This window comes from Berghia stephanieae, chromosome 6, assembly GCF_034508935.2.
Source record: "Berghia stephanieae isolate SIO BIC M18660-M18661 chromosome 6, UCSD_Bste_1.3, whole genome shotgun sequence".
Taxonomy (NCBI): domain Eukaryota; kingdom Metazoa; phylum Mollusca; class Gastropoda; order Nudibranchia; family Aeolidiidae; genus Berghia; species Berghia stephanieae.
The window spans coordinates 13,874,803-13,894,092 of record NC_088365.1 but is presented as its reverse complement, the minus strand read 5'-3'; the positions used below and the strand labels follow the sequence as shown (position 1 = coordinate 13,894,092).

Genomic DNA, 19,290 nt, shown 5'->3' with positions numbered 1-19,290 from the left:
TTTTAGACACACACACACACACACAGGCGGGCGCGCGCGCACACACACACACACACACACACACACACGAACACTCATGAAGAAAGTTGTGGACAGATCTGGATGGATAAATACTTTTTATGTTTAATCCCGTTATAGGGGAAATATGTCTCTAGGGTCTATTCCAAGGGAAGACTGGAATAACCCAGGCGTCAGCCGCAAAGCAGCGCTGCAAATCGAGCTTGGGCGAGGCGACTTATTGCTCAACGCCGCACAGCGCAGCATCGAGTGATCGAACTCGGTACCTTTCGGGTACGAAGCAAAGGCCGTACCGCTGAGCCACGCTTTCCCATGGAGGGTCCCTTCTTGCAATGTCATCTCTCAAGGCTCTTTCTCTACGTCCACTTCGGTCAGGAGTGAGGTGAGGTGCATAAACTTTTTGTTGGTTAAAAAAAATTTGTGTTGGTGAAAAAACCTAAGCTTGGCTAGGAAGTTCACAACATTGCCATCCGGAAGTATGACGGACCAACACACAAAACTATGTGTAACCTTGAACGTTTATAGTCTGGTTAATACAGTTTAGTGAGAATTACTCATAAACGCGGATGGCAAAAAAAAAAACAATAACAAAGACCAGAGTGACGTCAACTTCACACTATCTATAAGTTAACGATGGCTACGCACAGACATGGAGACAGAAAGGGTTTCAGACAATTTTTGCTACACGATTTCTTATCAGTTCCAATCGTTATACAACAGTCATGTCATCGAGTGTGTGTGTGTGTGTGTGTGTGTGTTTGTGTGTTCCCAATGTCCAACATCCTGTCATGATTTGACCTGTGGTCAGTTTTCATGCAGAGTTTGTTGCTTGGTCATCCAAGTCTTGTGGCGCCAGTGCTTTCTCTTATGACGTCATTCCTCACGCGGGTTTGATCGTAGCCATCGTAAACTCATGGCCTGACACTGACGAAAAATGACGTCAAAAGACAAGTCTTTGGCCACAAAAGAAAAGAAATCGTGAGTTGTATTCAATAGCATTGGAGTCATTTTTTTCCTTGAGCACTAATAACGAAAACTCACTAGACGCTGCACAAACCTGACAAATGACGTCAAATTATAAGTCCAAGTGGGTTCTAGTGTCAGGCTACAAGTTAACAAGAGTTACGCTAGAACCGTAGCCATCGTTATCATATAGCCTGACACTAGATACCTCTAAAACTTATAGTTTGACGTCATTTTTTAGGTTTTGACCCGTCATGTGAGTTGTCGTTAGTAGAGCTCATGGAAACAAGTTATTTCATTGGTTGAACTATTGAATACAACTCACGATTTGTTTTCTTTTGTGGCAAAAGACTTGTCTTTTAACGTCATTTTTTGTTCAGTGTCAGGCTGTAAATTAACGATGGCTACGACCTGACTCTGACCAAAATAATTACGTCAAACCACAAGTCTATGACCGTAAAATAAAACATATCGTGAGTTGTATTCAATTGATGTAATCTCTAATCTAGGAGTTCCATGAAGACCCCAAGAGGTCCCAGGTTTGAGAGTTTTTAACGTGGCCATCGTTATGTTATAGCCTGACACTGAAACCCAAAAAGACTGGCAGTTTGACGTCATTATTTGGTTTTTGCACCGCCAAGTGAGTTGTCGTTAGTAGTGCTCATGGAAACAAGTGGTCCATTGGTTGAACTATTGAATACAACTCACGATTTGTTTTCTTTTGTGGCCAAAGACTGGCATTTTGACGTCATTTTTTGGTTAGTGTCAGGCTATAACTTTACGAAGGCTACGGTTTTTGATAAGATGGGGGGTCATTTAAATCGATCAATATTTGAAGGACGAGATTTCTGGCCAACTTTTTTCAAAACATGTCTTTCCAGACTACGGCATTTTACTGGTTGACAAAGCCAAATCTTGGAATGCTGTTAACCTTGGTGACGAAAAGCAAAATCTTAGTCAAAAAACTTAGTCAAGTTAGTGATACGGAATTATGAAAAGTCAACCGCCCGATCTAACGTTATATCATTTATAGAAGGTGGTTTCGTCATGCCATAGCTGAGAACACGATTGGTTATCTCTCTCTCTCTCTCTCTCTCTCTCTCTCTCTCTCTCTCTCCTTAATTTATATTACTGACACATTTACAATACACATATTCTATTAACACACATAAACACGCTGACAAATTAAGACATTCGAAGCACACAACAATATTATAAAATAAGGTTCTACACATACCTATCTACACATTCGACTACAGTGGACACAGGATTAGATCAAGTTTTCATAGAATAGGGAAACACGACACCTTAGATTTGCTCCAAGTTATTAAGGATTATTTTTCATAGTCTTATTATCAGGTGAGCAACGTTCACAAATATCATACTACCAGGGTCGTGGCCATCATTAACTTTTTGCCTGACACCGTAGCCATCGTTTTGTTATAGCCTGATACAGAAATCCAAAAGGACTGGCAGTTTGACGTCATAATTTGGTTTTTGCACCGCCTAGTGAGTTGTCGTTAGTAGTGCTCATGGAAACAAGTTATTTCATTGGTTGAACTATTGAATACAACTCACGATTTGTTTTCTTTTGTGGCAAAAGACTGGCATTTTGACGTCATTTTTTGGTCAGTGTCAGGCCATAACTTTACGATGGCTACGGTCTAATCGTAAACGTATCGCCTGACACTGACCAAAAAATGACGTCAAAAGACACGTTTTGGCAATAAAAGAAAACAAATCTTGAGTTGTATTCAATAGTTCAACCAATGGAATTACTTGTTTCCTTGACCACTATTAACCACAACTCACTAAATGCTGCCCAAACCTTAAAAATGACGTCAAAATATGGGTTTTCGTGAGCCTTGTGTCAGGCTGTAAGTTAACAATGGCTATAGATATAATGAAGTTGACGTCACTCGGGTATTTATTGCTGTTCATAGCCAGCCATTTTATGAGTAATTCTCACTAAACTGTATTAATCAGAGAATAGAAGCTCATAACATTGCCATACGGAAGTAGAACGGACCAACACACAAAACTGTGTGTATCCATGAACGTTTATAGTCAGATTAATACAGTTCAGTGAGTATTACTCATAAACGTGGAATGGCAAAAAACAATAACAAAGACCTGAGTGACGTCATTTTTCAACTATCTCTAAACGTTTAAAGGTTACACATAGGTTTGTGTGTTGATCCGTTATATTTTCGGATGGCAATGTTGTGAGTTTCGTAGCCAAGCGCACAGCAAAGTGAGTCTCCTCTTCGCGTGAAGCGAGTGCTTTACCAACTGTGCTATCGAGACTTCCGAGATGCCATGTGAATGGCTAGAGTCATGTCAAGAATTTCTGATCACTTGAGGTGTATTTGTACGGTCTGCCAAAACTTTTTCCTTTCTCCACTTCCACTTCCCTTATTTATATCCTCCTCTCTATCTCCTTCTCTCCCTACTCCCCCTCCTCACCCTTTACCTTCTTCTACTCCTCATCCTCCTCCTCCTCCTCCTCCTCCTCTTCCTCTTCCTCCTCCTCCTTCTCCTCCTCCTCATCCTCTACCTTTTTCTCCTCCTCCTCCTCCCCCTCCTCCAACTGTTTATCCCGGTTTCCATAGCGTGAAATGAAAAAAAACGATTGCTTGCTACCCTTTGAATAGGACGTTAGTCTATCGCAGAGTACTTGCCGTCAGATCTAACAGACCCAGCTACCCAATTACTGCTGGGTGGACATGGGTCAGAACATCTTGACTTCGCTGATTGACTTTGATGCATTTTACTTGTGAAGCGAGTGCTCTACCTACTGAGCTATCGGGATCCCCGCTTGCGCCCCTAAACTTTCTAGTAATTTTTCAAAAAGAATATTTGCTAAATTGATTTTAGATCAATTGTTTAAAATGTCCAAATATTTGATTATTTTGATCCTTAGAATAAACCATGTGTACACAACTTACCATGTTACTGCCTGTGCTTGCGTTGTCGGCGATGGTCGCCATGGTGGAGGGAACACCTAAAGTCCTGGAGGTGGCTGGCAAGAATGGCTGTATGAAACTGATGGCGTTGGTAACGAAGGCAGGGTTGAAGAATGCGCTAGATATGGCCAGTAAGTATATCATGTAATGGGAAATTTATTTGCATAGAGTGCTGGACTGGTCCCTGTACTGTAGTCGGTGGGATTTTACACTGTGCACACAATTACTCCCTCCCTCCCTCTCTCTCTCTCTCTCTCTCTCTCTCTCTCTCTCTCTCTCTCCCTCTCTCCCTCTTTGAGTCGTAAGCTATATTCAATAGTTTAACCATTGGGTCCTCTCTGCACACCCACAAGCTTGCATGTTTCAGCGACTGATACAAGTCCAGAATTCCATAGCTCAAGAATGCAATAATCCGATATGAAAACATCACAGGAAGGGGGTAACCCCCCCCCCCCCCCCCCAATTCCCCAAGTGAAATAAATAAATAATAAAAATAGATAGATTCCTTTTATTCATCCCTAAGGGGGAATTTTCTTTAGGGTCTATTCCAATGCAAGACTGGAATAATCCAGGCATCAGCCGCAGTGCAGAGCCGCAAAGTGAGTTAAGGCTAGGTGATTTGCTCAAGGCTACATAACGCGGCGGGTAGTCGAACTTGGTACCTGCCAGGTACGAAGCAAAGACCGTACGGCTGAGCCAAGCTGTGCCATAAATATAAATTATAATAAAAGTGAGTATTATATTCTTTTCCCAACAGATGACGTCACACTTTTCGCCCCATCCGACGCGGCCATTGACGCAATACCAGATGACGTCATGGAAGAGCTATCCCACAATGCCACACTGCTTCAAAACGTCCTGAAATTCCACGTGGTCGGTCAATCCAAGATGGCCGCCAGTCTGAAGAACGACGAGCTCCTACCCACGCTTAGCGGAAACCTACAACTTCGAACAAACATCTACAAGAACGGGCAGGTGATTATGGTCTCAAACTGACAAATTAGGGAGCAGGCACTGTTGTAAGATAAAAAACTGAAAAAGTATGTATGAAACCGTGACAATATGGGGTATTCCTGTTGACACCAGACGTTTGTCTGATGGGTTGTCTATATTCCTTCATATAATGCCTAGGCGACGTTGTCTCACTGTGACAACATGGGTGATTCCTGTTGAAGGAGTTACACTTATCTTACGAGTATGTATTATTGGGCACGATAAGAATATAACAATTTTTAAAAAATACAAAGAAATGAAAGATTACGTTTATACCACCTCTACGATTAATATTATTAGATATTTTGTAACCAAATGGTATGGTATTAGTAATTCTATTCAACATCATTTGTATCTTTCTCCTTCTGCTTGAATGACAGAGTTTGACCCAAAACTAAAAACGTTGGATTTGTATTCATGCGCACCAAAAGATTATTTATAATTACCAATCAGCTGTCTTTTACACCTAATTTCACACCAATAAAATGTGTGAAAATATTCTGCAATCGTTGAATAGATTTTTATTCAACACGTTCAAAGCATTCCAACGATGACGCATTTACTAAGAAATGATAGGGTTTTCCAATGAGAGAGGTGGAATAATCTATATTCCTTGTTTTGTTTTTAAGGGTTTTACGCGCTTGCAACACATTAAGGTCATATCAGCGCCAGTAAAACAGAAGAGAATGGGATAGTAAAAAGTTCTAGAATTACAATTAAAGCACAAAAGAAAAGGTGAGACAAAGGGGAACTGGTTTAAATAGGGAACAGATGTAGATTCCAAGAGCACACCGTCAACGTACTTAGTTTGAGATCACCTAAAAGTCTCGTCTAGACACAATCACAGGTCCCAACTAAGAGGAACACACCCACATGTTCACAAATCATATAATATAATATGTAAACTAAACATAATACAATGCCTAACAGAGAGATGATTTACAAGGAAAAAATATCATCTCCCAAAACTATGACTATACATTCGAATGTTTCCCTCTCAGCCAAGGACTCCGACCAAGGTCAGGAGAAAACCAATCAATCTCATTCCAAGACAAAGACGGAAAGCAATTGGAAAACAGATAAAGGGGGATAGAAGACACAGCAAGTATCCCCCTGCCCACTATGGGAGGTCGGGATCCCCACCCAGCTATATTCCTTCATGGCATGCCTAGGCGATGGCATCTTATGATGACTCGCGGGAATGCGTTTTCGTTGGGTCTTTTTTCTTGTTTCTGTGTGAAGATGAAAGCTTGACTTTTACTTTCTTGTGTTCTAAATATTTTTATCAGGTGGTGACTGCGGAGGGCAGTCCCGTCTCTAAGGCGGATCTGAAGGCATCAAATGGAGTAGTTCACGTGATCGACAGGGTGATCTACCCACTCCCCACCCTGAATACACCGTTATTCCTGACGTTTGACAAGGATTTGAACAATCTGGGATATCTGGCATACCAGGCAAAGCTGATTGCAAACTTATCTGGTAATTTATATCCTAGGCATTTTCTTATTGATGAGTAAATTATACGTTTTATTTTTTTTTTTAATTCCATTTTGTTGAATTTCAATTGCATTTTGTAAAACTTGCATGGTTAGTGTGTGTGTGTGTGTGTGACTGTTGTGTGTGTCTGCCTGGCTCGGTACGAGTGTGTTTATGGTTTGATAAGTATATTATTGTAAAGCGCTCTGAAGCTTCGGCGTTTAGCGCTATAAAAGAACACTTTATTATTATTATTATTATTATTATTATTATTATTATTATTATTATTATTATTATTATTTATTATTTTTATTATTATTATTATTATTATTATTATTATTATTATTATTATTATTATTATTATGATTATTATTATTATTATTAATATGGCATAATAATTTTCATCATCAGTGTAATCGTCGTTGTCGTCATCATCATCATCATCATCATCATCATCATCATCATCATCATCATCATCATCATCATCATTAGTCTGAAGTCAAGTCCGCCTAGCAACCAGCAGCTTGGTTCTATCTAAACAAAGAAATTCGGTACTTTTTATTCTTCATGCTAGCTAGAACTTTTCACATGTCATGTTCTCAGAATGTATAAAAAGTCAAAACATGATCAGATTTTTAATGTTTTTCTCCTCTGGACACACTTTTATGCTCGTCGGAGAAGTATTTCATAAGTGCGTCCGCCATTGATCCGATAGTTTAGAACCTGTTACTAAGTTACCATGCGTCATTACGGGGGAAGTGACGTCACGATTGTTAAAAAAATAAAATTAAAACTAGAGGTTTTATGTAGAGCATTATCCACTAAATGTGTTCAAAGCGCTTTACAAGGGGTCCCTGGCCAACAGTAACACGTAACATGAAGAACGGGACATGACGCCTGTTAGGCGATATTACAATTTTCCCCACAGAGACAACGCTGTTGACGGCAGATACTCAATTTACACCTGAGTACGATGAGAGAGTGTGAATAAAGGTCATTTCCAAGGACTCAACTATGCGCCGAGCAAGGCTCGAACCCAGGACCTTCCGTTCCGAAAGCAAGTGTCATGCCACTAGACCACATAGCCGTCTAGTTTTAAACATTACACCCTCAGTTCATTCCATCTCATCTTTCACACAGAGCAATCCTTGACAGTATTTGCCCCAACCAACGAAGCCATTGAGAAAATCCCGGGACAGGAATACAATAACCTACTGATGAACATCACGGAACTTACTGGTGAGTTGAAATCATATGGGTCAACGTGGCTGGGGGTCAATGTGGCGCAGCGGTACGGTCTTTGCTTCGTACCCAAAAGGTAACGAGTTCGATCACCTACCGCTATGCTGTGTGGCCTTGAGTAAGTCACCTCGCCCTAGCTGAATTTGCGGCCTGCACTGCGGCTGAAGCCTGGGTTATTCAGACTTCCTTTGGAATAGACCCTAGTAACAAATTTACCTATGGGATGAATAATCCCTTGGTATTAGCCATTGTCTGCTTTGGTGTATTTGAGTCTTCTGTCCCCCTCTACATTCAACACTTACTCCAACCATACGTACCTCTGAGAAATCTTAGATCCCACGATTTAAAATTGTTAGCATCTCCTAAAACTAAACTTAATTATTTTGGCGACAGGTCTCTTATGAAATTCGGACCCACGATTTGGAATGGTCTCCCTCAATCTGTGAGATTTTCGAGCTCATTAGACATTTTCAAAAAAGCCATGAAAACACATCTTTTCAGGAAATATTTACTTAATTGAATTTTAAATGTATTGTATGTAACATTTATATTGGTGATGTATTGATGCCCTTTTATGCTCTTAATTGTTTTGATATTTTGGTTGAATTTTTTTTTTTAAGCGCTTTGAGGTTTCGACGAAAGGCGATATATAAATATGCTTATTTTATTATTTTATTATATTATTATTATTATTATTATTATTATTATTATTATTATTATTATTATTATTATTATTATTATTATTATTATTATTATTATTATTATTATTATTATTATAAAAGGAATTTTTTTTTATGGGGGGGGGGGGGGGGGGGGGGGGGGGGGAGGTCGGTGAAAGGGTGGGGGAGGGGGTGGGGGTATCGAAGGCTAGTGAAGAGACCAAAATCTGGAAGGTGAGAATAAAACTTTGCCAGACAAAGGCAGATAGAAATATTCATGAAAAACACTCCTAATCCCTAAAATTCAGTCTGCCTCGATTAGGGATAGTACTTCAGACCTTCTGATTACAGTTATTGTTTTCCCTGAACTTATAATATAATGACCATCATCATAATAATCATCATCGTCATCGTTATAATTATTATATATTTCCAGAGGTGGTGACATATCACGTGGTTAAGGGGACCGTCTACAGTGCCGGACTGGACTCAGATCAAATGGTGACCACCCTGGAGGGACAAAAACTACACATCATTGTCAAATCTGGTAACACGCTTTATTGATAAAAATAACACGCCTCTTCCATACATAACACACCTCCTCCATACATAACACACCTCCTTCATACATAACACACATACTACATACATAACACACGTCCTCCATACATAACACACATTTTCCATACATTACACACCTCTCCCATACATAACACACCTCCTCCATACATAACACACCTCCTCCATACATTACACACCTCTCCCATAAATAACACACCTCCTCCATACATAACACACCACCTCCATACATAACACACCTCCTCCATATATAACACACCTCCTCCATACATAACACACCTCCTCCATACATAACACACCTCCTCCATACATTACACACCTCATCCATATATAACAAACCTCCTCCATACATTACACACGTCCTCCATACATTACACACCTCATCCATATATAACACACCTCCTCCATACATAACACACCTCCTCCATACATTACACACCTCCTCCATACATAACACACCTCATCCATACATGACACACCTCCTAAATACATAACACACCTCCTCCTTACATAACACACATCCTCCACACATAACACAACTCCTCCTTACATAACAAACCTCCTCCATACATAGGACAACACATCTCCTCCATACATAACACACCACCATACGGTATTTTGTCTTGGTGGTGAGCGAGACGTATGGATAGAAAGAAGACGACGTCACTCGGGCCTTTGTAAAGCGCTTTGAGCAATTTAGTGGATATTCATCATCATCATCATTGCCTTTTTCACCCTGGGTCAGGGTATAGGCCACAGACAAACAGTTTCCATCCTTCTCTATCCTGAGCTAACTTTTTTTGTATCTCATTCCATGTCTTACCACTTCTCTGTATATCAACTTCTTTGATTAATTCGAAGCTGCTTGTTTGGCGAAGACGTCATCGGGTCAGCAGAGTCCTTTCGGCTTTGTCTGTTGTCCTTCATAAATTCTGTCATTCCAGAAACTCTTCGGTCGCCCAAGCTAAAAAAAGGATTTGGTTTGTCCGTCTGCGTTTCTGTAACGGTTTGAGTTTAACGGAAATGGGTGGATTTTGCTCTATATAAAAGCTCAAGTTTTGTTTAAGTTTTAGTGTTATCATTCGTCCATTCAAATACTTATTTTAGGAAACAGTCTTCTTTCAAGAAAGACAATTACATGAAAATACAAAAAATCCCAAATGATGTCATATGCCGGTATGGATGGACAATATTTTGGAATATCAAAAATGTCTCCTTTTTATATTGTCCACAGGAGTTGTAACTGTAAATGGCGCCACAGTGACGACAGCAGACATCAGCACATCCAATGGCGTGATTCACGTCATCGACAAGATTCTATTCCCGCCAAAACCAAGACAATTTGATGTGCTTATTCCTATACTTGGTTAAATAAATTACGAGTCTTTCATGCCTTTGTATTTATTTATTTATTTATTAAGTTATTTGTATCGTGCCCAATAACACAACAAGCTTGCGAGTATGTGTTATTGGGCGCAATAAAAATATAACGAGTTTAATAAATTCAAAGAAGTGAACGAACACGTTAATTCCAACCCCCTCACCCCCCCCCCCCCCCCCCATGTAAAATATATTCGATATTTCGTGCCCAAATGTCTGGAATTAGTACTTCTATTCACCATAATTTGTATCTTTCTCCTTCTGCTTGAATGACAATTTGACCCAAAACTAAAAACGTTGGATTTGTATTCATGCGCACCAAAAGGTTATTTATAATTAATTACCAATCAGCTGTCTTTTGCAACTAATTTCAAACCAATAAAATGTGCGAAAATATTCTGCAATCGTTGAATAAAATTTTTATTCATCGCGTTCAAAGCATTATTTAACGATTACGTATTTACTAAGAAATGGTAGGGTTTTCTAATGAGAGGGGTGAAACATTGTACAATAATAAACTATTTTATCTTCATCATATTTTGATTTAAAAAAAATCTGATTTTCCAATTTGCTATTTTTAAAAATAATGTTGAGCTTTCAAACTTGAGCTTTTATATAGCGCAATATCCACTAAACGTGCTCAAAGCGCTTCACACGAGGTCCCTGACCAACAGCAACGAGTAACATGTAGAACGAGGCATGACGCCCGAAAGGCGATATCATATTTTTGTCGACATAGACAACACTGTTGATGGCCAGGTACTCATTTCACACCTATGGATCTAGTGATATGACACTCGCTTTCGTTTCTGAAGGTCCTAGTTCGAGCCTCGCTCGGCGCATAGTTGAGTCCTTGGAAAAGGCTCTTTACTCACATTCTCTCGCCGCACTCAGGTGTAAATTGAGTACCTGGCCGACGATAACGACGTTGTCTATGTCGGAAAAAAATATAGTATCGCCTAACAGGCGTCATGTCTCGTTCTACATGTTAAGTGTCGCTGTTGGCTAGGGACCCATTGTATAGCGCTTCGAGCACGTTAAGTGGATATTGCGCTATCTAAATTCTCAAGTTTAAGTTTAAACATAAGTTAATGATCAGATAAACAAAATTGGAAGTCAAGAAAAATGAAAAAAAAAAAAAAATAAGATAACAAGAGACGCAAAGAAAGCGATTGTGTGTATGGAATATTTCGTTTATTATTTATTTGTAGTCTGCAGTGAAAAGCAAAGACAATCCAGTAGACTATCAGAACACACAAACTCTTGGACTGCTGAACCTGTCAGGTGACCACGGGCCTTTGGGGATGGCTGGACTTAACAAATCTCTGAAGTCAGACATGTAATGATTAACGAATGATAATAATAATAATAATAATAATATATAAAAATAATAATAATAATAATAATAATAATAATAATAATAATACTATACTAATAATAATAATAATAAATAATAATAATAAATAATAATAATAATAATAATAATAATAACAATGATAATAATAATGATAATAAATAGCACTTATTATATATCCTTCTCTTTCTCTCTCTCTCTATCTCTCCCTCCCCTTCTCTCCCTCCCCCTCTCTCTCTATCTCTCTCTCCCCTTCTCTTCCTCGCTCTCTCTCTCTCTCTCTCTCTCCCTCCCCCTCTCTCTCTCTCTCTCTCTCCCTCTCTCTCTCCCCCTCTCTCTCTCTCCTCTCTCTCTCTCTCTCTCTCTCTCTCTCTCTCTCTCTCTCTCTCCCTCTCCCCCTCTCACACATGCACACTTCTCTACCCAACTCCTTCCGAAAGGAAAGAAAAAAGAAAGAAAAAAGAAAGTATTTTTAATAAACCTTACTTGAATATTTGACGGGTTCGTATTTGGTGGTTTTGCCGCCATGTTTGTTTGCCACTGTGTGGACTTTGCAGATGTAAGCTGTACATCCCTGGTGCCAAACGGTGTTGTGGCGGTGGCACCGCCCGTAGCTGTCTACACAATCTGTGGTGTGTATAATATGGCCGGTTGTTAGAAGTTGCAGAGGGAAGGGATAATCTGTCATACTCTTGGAAAACCCCATATTTAAAATTTTGGCCAGAAAACTTGTCCTTCAAATATCGATCGATTTAAATGACCCTCATCTTGACAAGAACTCTCAGACCTGGTATTTCGTGAAGTCCCAGGTTTGAGAGTTTTTGGTAAGATGAGGATCATTTATATCATTGATATTTGAAGGATGAGTTTTATGGCCTAAATTTTAAATATGGGTTTTTCCAGAAAACGGCAGAATAATGATTCTGGAAAGGCACGTATTTAAAAATTTGGCCAGAAAACTTATTCTGCAAATATTGATCGATTTAAATGGCCCTCATCTTGGCAAAAACTCTCAAACCTGGGACTTCGAGAGGTCTTCAAGGAATCTCAGGTTTGAGAGTTTTTGCCAAGATGAAGGTCATTTAAATCCATCAATATTTGGAGGACGGGTTTTCTGGCCAAATATTTTAAAGACGTGTTTGCTCAGAGTATGTTAAACTGGTGAATGGTGTGGTGTTGCTGGGTCTGACTGTGGTCTGACCGTAGCCACCGTTAACTTATAGCCTGACACAGAACAAAAAATGACGTCAAAAGCCAAGTTTCTGTGTCAGGTTAAAAATAAACGAATGATAGAATCACATCGCATTGATTTAGATGTTGATGATGATGATGTTGATGATGATGATGATGATGATGATGATGATGATGATGATAATGATGATGATGATGATGATGAATATAATGGCGACAACTATGATGATGATGATGATGATGATGATGATGATGATGATGATAATGATGATGATGATGACGTATAATGCCACATCTTACCACCCCTGATCTCCACACCGTGTCCATCCTGACACACATTGAGGACACAAGACGTGAAATCAAACACACGATACACGTCCCCTTCGTTGTAGACTTTGTCTCCGTTTTTACACGTGCTATCTGGGGAGTTGACTATGAAATAAAATAGGTAAAGTTTAAGCGTTGTAGTGTCTCATACTAATTTGGGCGACAAAATATTTGTGTGAAAATAAAAAGTTGAGCTTTTATATAGCGCAATATCCACTATGAAGACGTCCTGGAAGAAATAGAAGCTCGGGCAGGCTTACAAGAACCTCTTCTAGTGACTGTGAAGCGCAGAAAACTGTCTTGGTTTGGACACCATACTCGACATGATAGCCTGAGCAGGACAGTCCTACAGGGCACAGTCGAAGGCCAGCGCAGAAGAGGGTGCCAAAGGAAGATGTGGCTGGACAATATAAAAGAATAGACAGAGATGTCGGTTCCGGAGCTGCTACATAGGGCTAGCAACAGGCAGGCATGGAGGAAGACTGTAACTTCTGCTTCACGCAAGTTCCCCCGACGACCATCCGGTCATGGGATTGGGTGAGTGTGAGTGAATATCCACTAAACGTGCTCAAAGCGCTTCACAAAGGGTCCCTGACCAACAGCAACACGCAACATGTAGAACTAGACATGGCGCCTGTTAGGCGATATTACATTTTTTCCTACAAACTCAACACTGTTAACGGCCAGGTAATCATTTTACTAATTCACTACTATAGCAGTCAAATCAGAGTCTACTCTAGATGTCATTGACTCAAACTCAAATACATCCCGAAGTGTAAAACATCAAGACGCCTACCTACATTGGCGACAATGGGCATGATCTATATTACCTTTCCATGTGCTCGAGGTCATTGGTCGCATTGCAAAATGTGCTCAAAGAACCTACATAGTGAAAAGTGTTCACAGATTTTTAAATATCTAACATCACGATTGGTCATTATTCGGTTCAGCTTGACACGTGGGTATGTTTATAACATTTGTAAACAAAGCAGCGTGTTTACATTTGTTAAGAAATATCCAATTGTTGGAGAGCAACAAATCATGTGACTGATGACCTGGTTGAACGAAAACATGAATAAAGATCGCTCTCATTCACTACTATAGCATTCTAATCAGAGTCGACTATTGATGTCACTGACTCAAATACATCATGAAGTGTAAAGCATCAAGACACCTACCTACATTTGCGACAACCGACAATACACCAGATGTGATTAGTAAATTACGGGAAACAAGAAAGAAAGGTCAAATGATTGGGATTTTTTTCCTATATTATTATTTCTTGCTTTGTCTGGCACATTGCATACACACTTGTTCAGTTCTTTATCTAATGTGTTCATTGACTGCTTAACCCTCTCCTTACCACCCATAGGAAAATCGTCACGTTCGTGACGATGTAACCGACAATTTTCTCATTCTAATGTCTCTTGTACATCACAAAATTTAAAGAAATGCTTTGATTACAGCTATAAATACTAAATACTGTGTTGTAGAGCTCATTTAGCTGAACATCAATCTGTATAGAATGCACTTGTTACTTTTTTGTTTGAGTAAAAGAAGTCTATTTTTGTGTTGGATGGGTGTGAAGTTTTGGGTGAAATTCTAAAAATGGCTGGTAAGGAGAGAGTTAAAGGCTTACCTGCTGAGACGGGACTTTCTAAGGCAAGGGGTGTCTTTTCCTCGGCGCAGAGAACTGTGGCCACCATTAAACCAAAACACACGAGGATCTGTGAAGTCTTCATGATGAGTTTGTTTCGAGTTCGAGATAACTGTCAACACACCTGGTCAAAATTAAAGTTTATTTGTACACAATTGAATATAGCTAGATCGAAGTAGACGTCACTCAGGTCTTTGTTATTGTTTTTTGTTTTTTTTTGCCATCCGCGTTTATGAGTATTTCTCACTAAACTGGATTAAACTTATTATAAAGATCAAGGTTACACAGAGTTTTGTGTGTTGGTCCGTTATACTTCCATAGATAGTATACGCTTGGCTAAGAAGTTCACAACATTGCCATCCGGAAGTATAACTGACCAACACACAACACTATGTGTAACCTTAAACGTTTATAGTATGGTTAATACAGTTTAGTGAGAGTTACTCATAAACGCGGATGGCAAAAAGCAATAACAAAGGCCCGAGTGACGTTTCGGGTTTCCCCTTTATCAACAAAACAATGAATGAAACACTACAGACGAATGAAATCCTGTGATTGTGATAATGGCGTCGTTAAGGTGTCTGTCCTGTTTCATTAATCCTGTTTTGTCGATAAATGGGAAACCCGAAACGTACACTGTATCTGTCTTCGTCTAATAAATTGAAGCTTACAGTTCAATATCTATCGTTATTTTGAAATATGGGTTTGTTTTTGTCTAGAGAATGGCAGTATGGTTAAGTAACAAGGTTGTCAACTTTCAAATACCAAAAAGACTTGGGATATGAGTTACACTTGAACATTGCACCCCCCCCCCCTCCACCCCCTCCCCACCTCTCCCAACCCCAACCCCCTAGCTTGAGAATCTTAGATAATAATCCCTTTGTGATTCTCAATTCGGTGCCCTCCACGTACACTTATTCGCAGGTCTGATAACCCAATTTAGTATAGGGCTCATTGTTATAATCGAAATGTCTCTAGAAAATGACGCACAATTATATTGTCCATTATTCCAACAATGTTAATCTAGGCCCATAAATGCATTCGGATGTCAGACCTGTATATATATATATATATATATATATATATATATATATACACACACACACACACACACACACACACACACATATATATATATATATATAATATATATATATATATATATATATATATATATACGTCGGCTGCCCTGCATGCAATACGATATGATGAATGATAAAATAAGTCATTCTTACCGTAACCTTGACACAGGAATAAATGAATATTTTATTCAAATAGGAGTTGGTTACTTACAGCAAGAGACGGTTATAAACAATAACAAATCGATGTAACGAAGTTAGCGGTACTCTTAATGTGTGAGTATTCTCTCAAAACCGTTACTTTTATATGTCAGTTTCATTGTCATAGAGGGTGGGGTTAGGTACAGTAGGGACCGCTTATGTCGACAACTAGATGTCACATGCTTTTGGTACTATGTCTGATATCCGAACATAACAATGACTATGTGGTCTTGTGGTATGACACCCGCTTTCGGATCGGAAGGTCCTGGGTTCGAGCCTCACTTGACTCATAGTTGAGTCCTTGGAAAAGGCTCCTTACTCACATTCTCTCATCGTACTCAGGTGTAAAATGAGTACCTGGTCGTTAACAGCTTTGTCTCTGTCCGAAAAAAATATAATATCGCCTAACAAGCGTCATGTTTCGTCCTACGTGTTGAGTGTTGTTGGTGACCAGGGACCCTTTATAAAGTGCTTTGAGCACATTTAGTGGATATTGCGCCATATACATGCCGAAACGTTACTGCTGGCAGTTCAGTCCAGTCCTGATGTCCTCTATCCCCATGATCTTTATTTTTTTTAAATAGAGCTTTTATATAGCGCAATATCCACTAAACGTGCTCAAAGCGCTTAACAAGGGGTCCCTGGTCAACCGCAACATTTAACATGACGCCTGTTAGGCGATATTACAATTTTTCAGACAAAGACAACGCTCTTAACGCCAGATACTCATTTTACACCTGAGTACGGTGAGAGAATGAGAGTGAAGAGCCTTTTTTCCAAGGACTCAACTATGCGCCGAGCGCGAGGCTCGAACCCAGGACCTTCCGATCCGAAAGCGAGTGTCATACCTCTAGACCACATAGCCGCACAATCTTTCCCGATTCTACTTTCATTATTCAGTACTCACACAGACATTATAATTTCACCAAAAGAGAAGCCGTAATAAGCGATGCATTACACATTACAAGATCTATTGAAAACCCTGAGGCATTGCTGTTAGATGTAGCCGGGGGAAGGGGCGGGGGGGGGGGGGGTCAGTGTGGCTCAGCGGTACGGTCTATGCTTCGTACCCGGAAGGTACCAGGTTCGATCACCGGCAGCTGAGCTGTGTGGGCTTGAGCAAGTCACCACGCCCTAGCTCAATTTGCGGCGCTGCACTGCTGTTGACGCCTGGGTTATTTCAGTCTTCCCTTGGAATAGACCCTAGAGACAAATTTCCCCTATGGGACGAATAAAGGAAATTTTATTTATCTTATTTATTATTTTTATTTGTATGTTGAAAACGATTTGGTTTTGTGTTAGGTGACTATGTGGACTTGTGATATGACGCACTTCCGGACCGGAAGTTCTAGGGTTCGAGTCCCACTCTCAGCGGCATATAGTTGAGTCCTTGGAAAAGGCTATTTACTCACATTCTCTCACCTTACCCAGGAGTAAAATGAGTACCTGACCAATCACACCGTTGTATCTTTATATATATATATATATATATATATATATATATATATATATATATATATATATACATATGTGTGTGTGTGTGTGTGTGTGTGTGTGTGTAATTAAAATATCGCCCTAACAGCCATCATGTCTCCCCGTACAGCGTTGCTGCTGACCAGGGACTCTTTCTAAAGCGCTTTGAGGACGTTAAGCTGATCTTTGCTCCACATAAATGCTCAATTTCATTTATCTATTTATTTTATGTTTGCTCGTTTTTGTTGTTGTTTGTTTTGTTTTTTATCTGAATAGAGCAACGCCTTTGAAGGTTAATAAGTAGATCGGGAGTAATAAGAGTCATTAAATGCAGCCATCATGGAAATTGTCTCCAGTACTAGGTGGGAGTTACCTCCCATTAGTCATGGTGCCCGTTTGTCTATCTGTCTGTCCGTCTATCTATCTATCTGCACGTTTGACTACAGGCGCTAGTAAAAATTGAGGTGGATAATAGCTATGGCCAGTATTAATTATAATAACAATCAGAGGTCCTCATTATTCGATGCTCTTGTTACAACAACTTTGACCTATTAATCTCACCAAGCTTTGCCATTGGTCGGCTTCATCGTGACCTTGACATTCAAATCAGTGGGTCTTCAAATCAAAGACATTAAGCCAGTGGATCGAGCTGGAGTTTACCCCCGTTTTGTTTTTTTGTTTTTGTTTTGTTTTTAGCGTGAAACGGGCAATAGAAATTGCTCGCCACCAATTGGATAGGACGCTAGTCTTTTGCAAGGTACACTCCGCCAGATCTAAGAGACCCAACTACCCAATGACTGCTGAGTGGACATGGTGGGAGGGGGGCCGGGGGGGGGGGAAGAGGTTAAAAGAGGCTCGCCTTCACCCGGGATCGATCTCGGTCTCCTTGTGTGTGAAACAAGTGCTCTACCAACTGAGCTATCGGGACCCCCCTCCCCCCTTTCCAAAAAAGGTGGAATATATAAATTTCACCGCACTCGTACTTCAAAATCACATGATATTTGGACACATCAGGTGCTTAAAGTGGTTTTTCATCAAAGACGACCAGGAATATGAAATGTTCGTTCTAAAAGACTACATTCTGTCGTACTCTGGAAAAACCCATAATTATAATTTGGCCAGAAAAGTCGTCCTTCAAATATCGATCGATTTAAATGACCCTCATCTTGGCCAAAAAAAAAAAAAAAAGACAAACTATCAAACCTGGGACTTCGCGAAGTCTTGTCTTACCTGTTAAGTGTGACTGTTGACTTTGAACTAATGGCGAATGATTTATGAAATAAAACAATCACAAGACCGTTTTAGTCGGGGGGGGGGGGGGGGGAGTCATTATTTCACGCACACGTACACACACACACACACACACACACACACGTGCATTTCCTAGTGAGCTATACATAATTACTCACTTTACTCATTAACCCATTAAGGTCTACAATCACAGCGTGGATAAATTATTGTCATTTATTTGTACCCAGGACGAACAGTGGGCGGTAAGATCATTATAGGCTGTGGCGTTCCATACTGTATTCGTGTCCATCCCTTGGTTGGTTTGAGGCCAATGACGTCTACTACTATTACTACTACCATTATTACTACTACTACCACTACTACTACTACTATTACTATTGCCATTACTACTACTACTACTACTACTACTACTACTACTACTACTACTACTACTACTACTACTACTATTACTATTACTACTACCATTATTACTACTACTACC

The 19,290-nt window shown here is 39.8% G+C and overlaps 2 protein-coding genes across 3 annotated transcripts; one reads left to right on the top strand and one right to left on the bottom strand.

Annotated features, from left to right (window-relative positions):
• The first annotated feature begins 2,239 nt into the window (after positions 1-2,239).
• On the top strand, positions 2,240-10,286 carry LOC144975626 (transforming growth factor-beta-induced protein ig-h3-like). The gene is made up of 7 exons (XM_078919792.1): positions 2,240-2,340; positions 3,905-4,078; positions 4,705-4,922; positions 6,230-6,419; positions 7,557-7,655; positions 8,754-8,864; positions 10,131-10,286. The coding sequence occupies exons 2-7, from the start codon at positions 3,913-3,915 to the stop codon at positions 10,265-10,267; spliced, it is 921 nt and encodes a 306-aa protein (XP_078775918.1). The 5' UTR covers positions 2,240-2,340; positions 3,905-3,912; the 3' UTR covers positions 10,268-10,286.
• A 1,162-nt stretch (positions 10,287-11,448) lies between these two features.
• LOC144975625 (uncharacterized) lies at positions 11,449-16,165 on the bottom strand. 2 transcript variants are annotated; one of them, XM_078919790.1, is made up of 5 exons: positions 16,099-16,165; positions 14,788-14,929; positions 13,122-13,253; positions 12,117-12,257; positions 11,449-11,601 (listed from the first exon to the last, which is right to left on the bottom strand). In XM_078919790.1, the coding sequence occupies exons 2-5, from the start codon at positions 14,888-14,890 to the stop codon at positions 11,591-11,593; spliced, it is 387 nt and encodes a 128-aa protein (XP_078775916.1). In that variant the 5' UTR covers positions 14,891-14,929; positions 16,099-16,165; the 3' UTR covers positions 11,449-11,590. The 2 variants fall into 2 exon arrangements, with proteins under 2 accessions (XP_078775916.1, XP_078775917.1); XM_078919791.1 differs by having other exon boundaries at positions 16,041-16,141.
• Positions 16,166-19,290: the final 3,125 nt, after the last annotated feature.

Bases quoted from the DNA above. Each gene is read 5' to 3' on its own strand.
- LOC144975626 (XM_078919792.1), top strand. From the start codon at position 3,913: ATGTGTACACAACTTACCATGTTACTGCCTGTGCTTGCGTTGTCGGCG. The intron at 4,079-4,704 runs GTAAGTATATCA...TTTTCCCAACAG, and splicing joins GAATGCGCTAGATATGGCCA to ATGACGTCACACTTTTCGCC. The intron at 6,420-7,556 runs GTAATTTATATC...TCTTTCACACAG, and splicing joins GCTGATTGCAAACTTATCTG to AGCAATCCTTGACAGTATTT.
- LOC144975625 (XM_078919790.1), bottom strand. From the start codon at position 14,890: ATGAAGACTTCACAGATCCTCGTGTGTTTTGGTTTAATGGTGGCCACA. The intron at 13,254-14,787 runs GTAAGCCTTTAA...TTTATTTCATAG, and splicing joins AGAAAGTCCCGTCTCAGCAG to TCAACTCCCCAGATAGCACG. The intron at 12,258-13,121 runs GTAAGATGTGGC...TACACACCACAG, and splicing joins CGGTGTGGAGATCAGGGGTG to ATTGTGTAGACAGCTACGGG.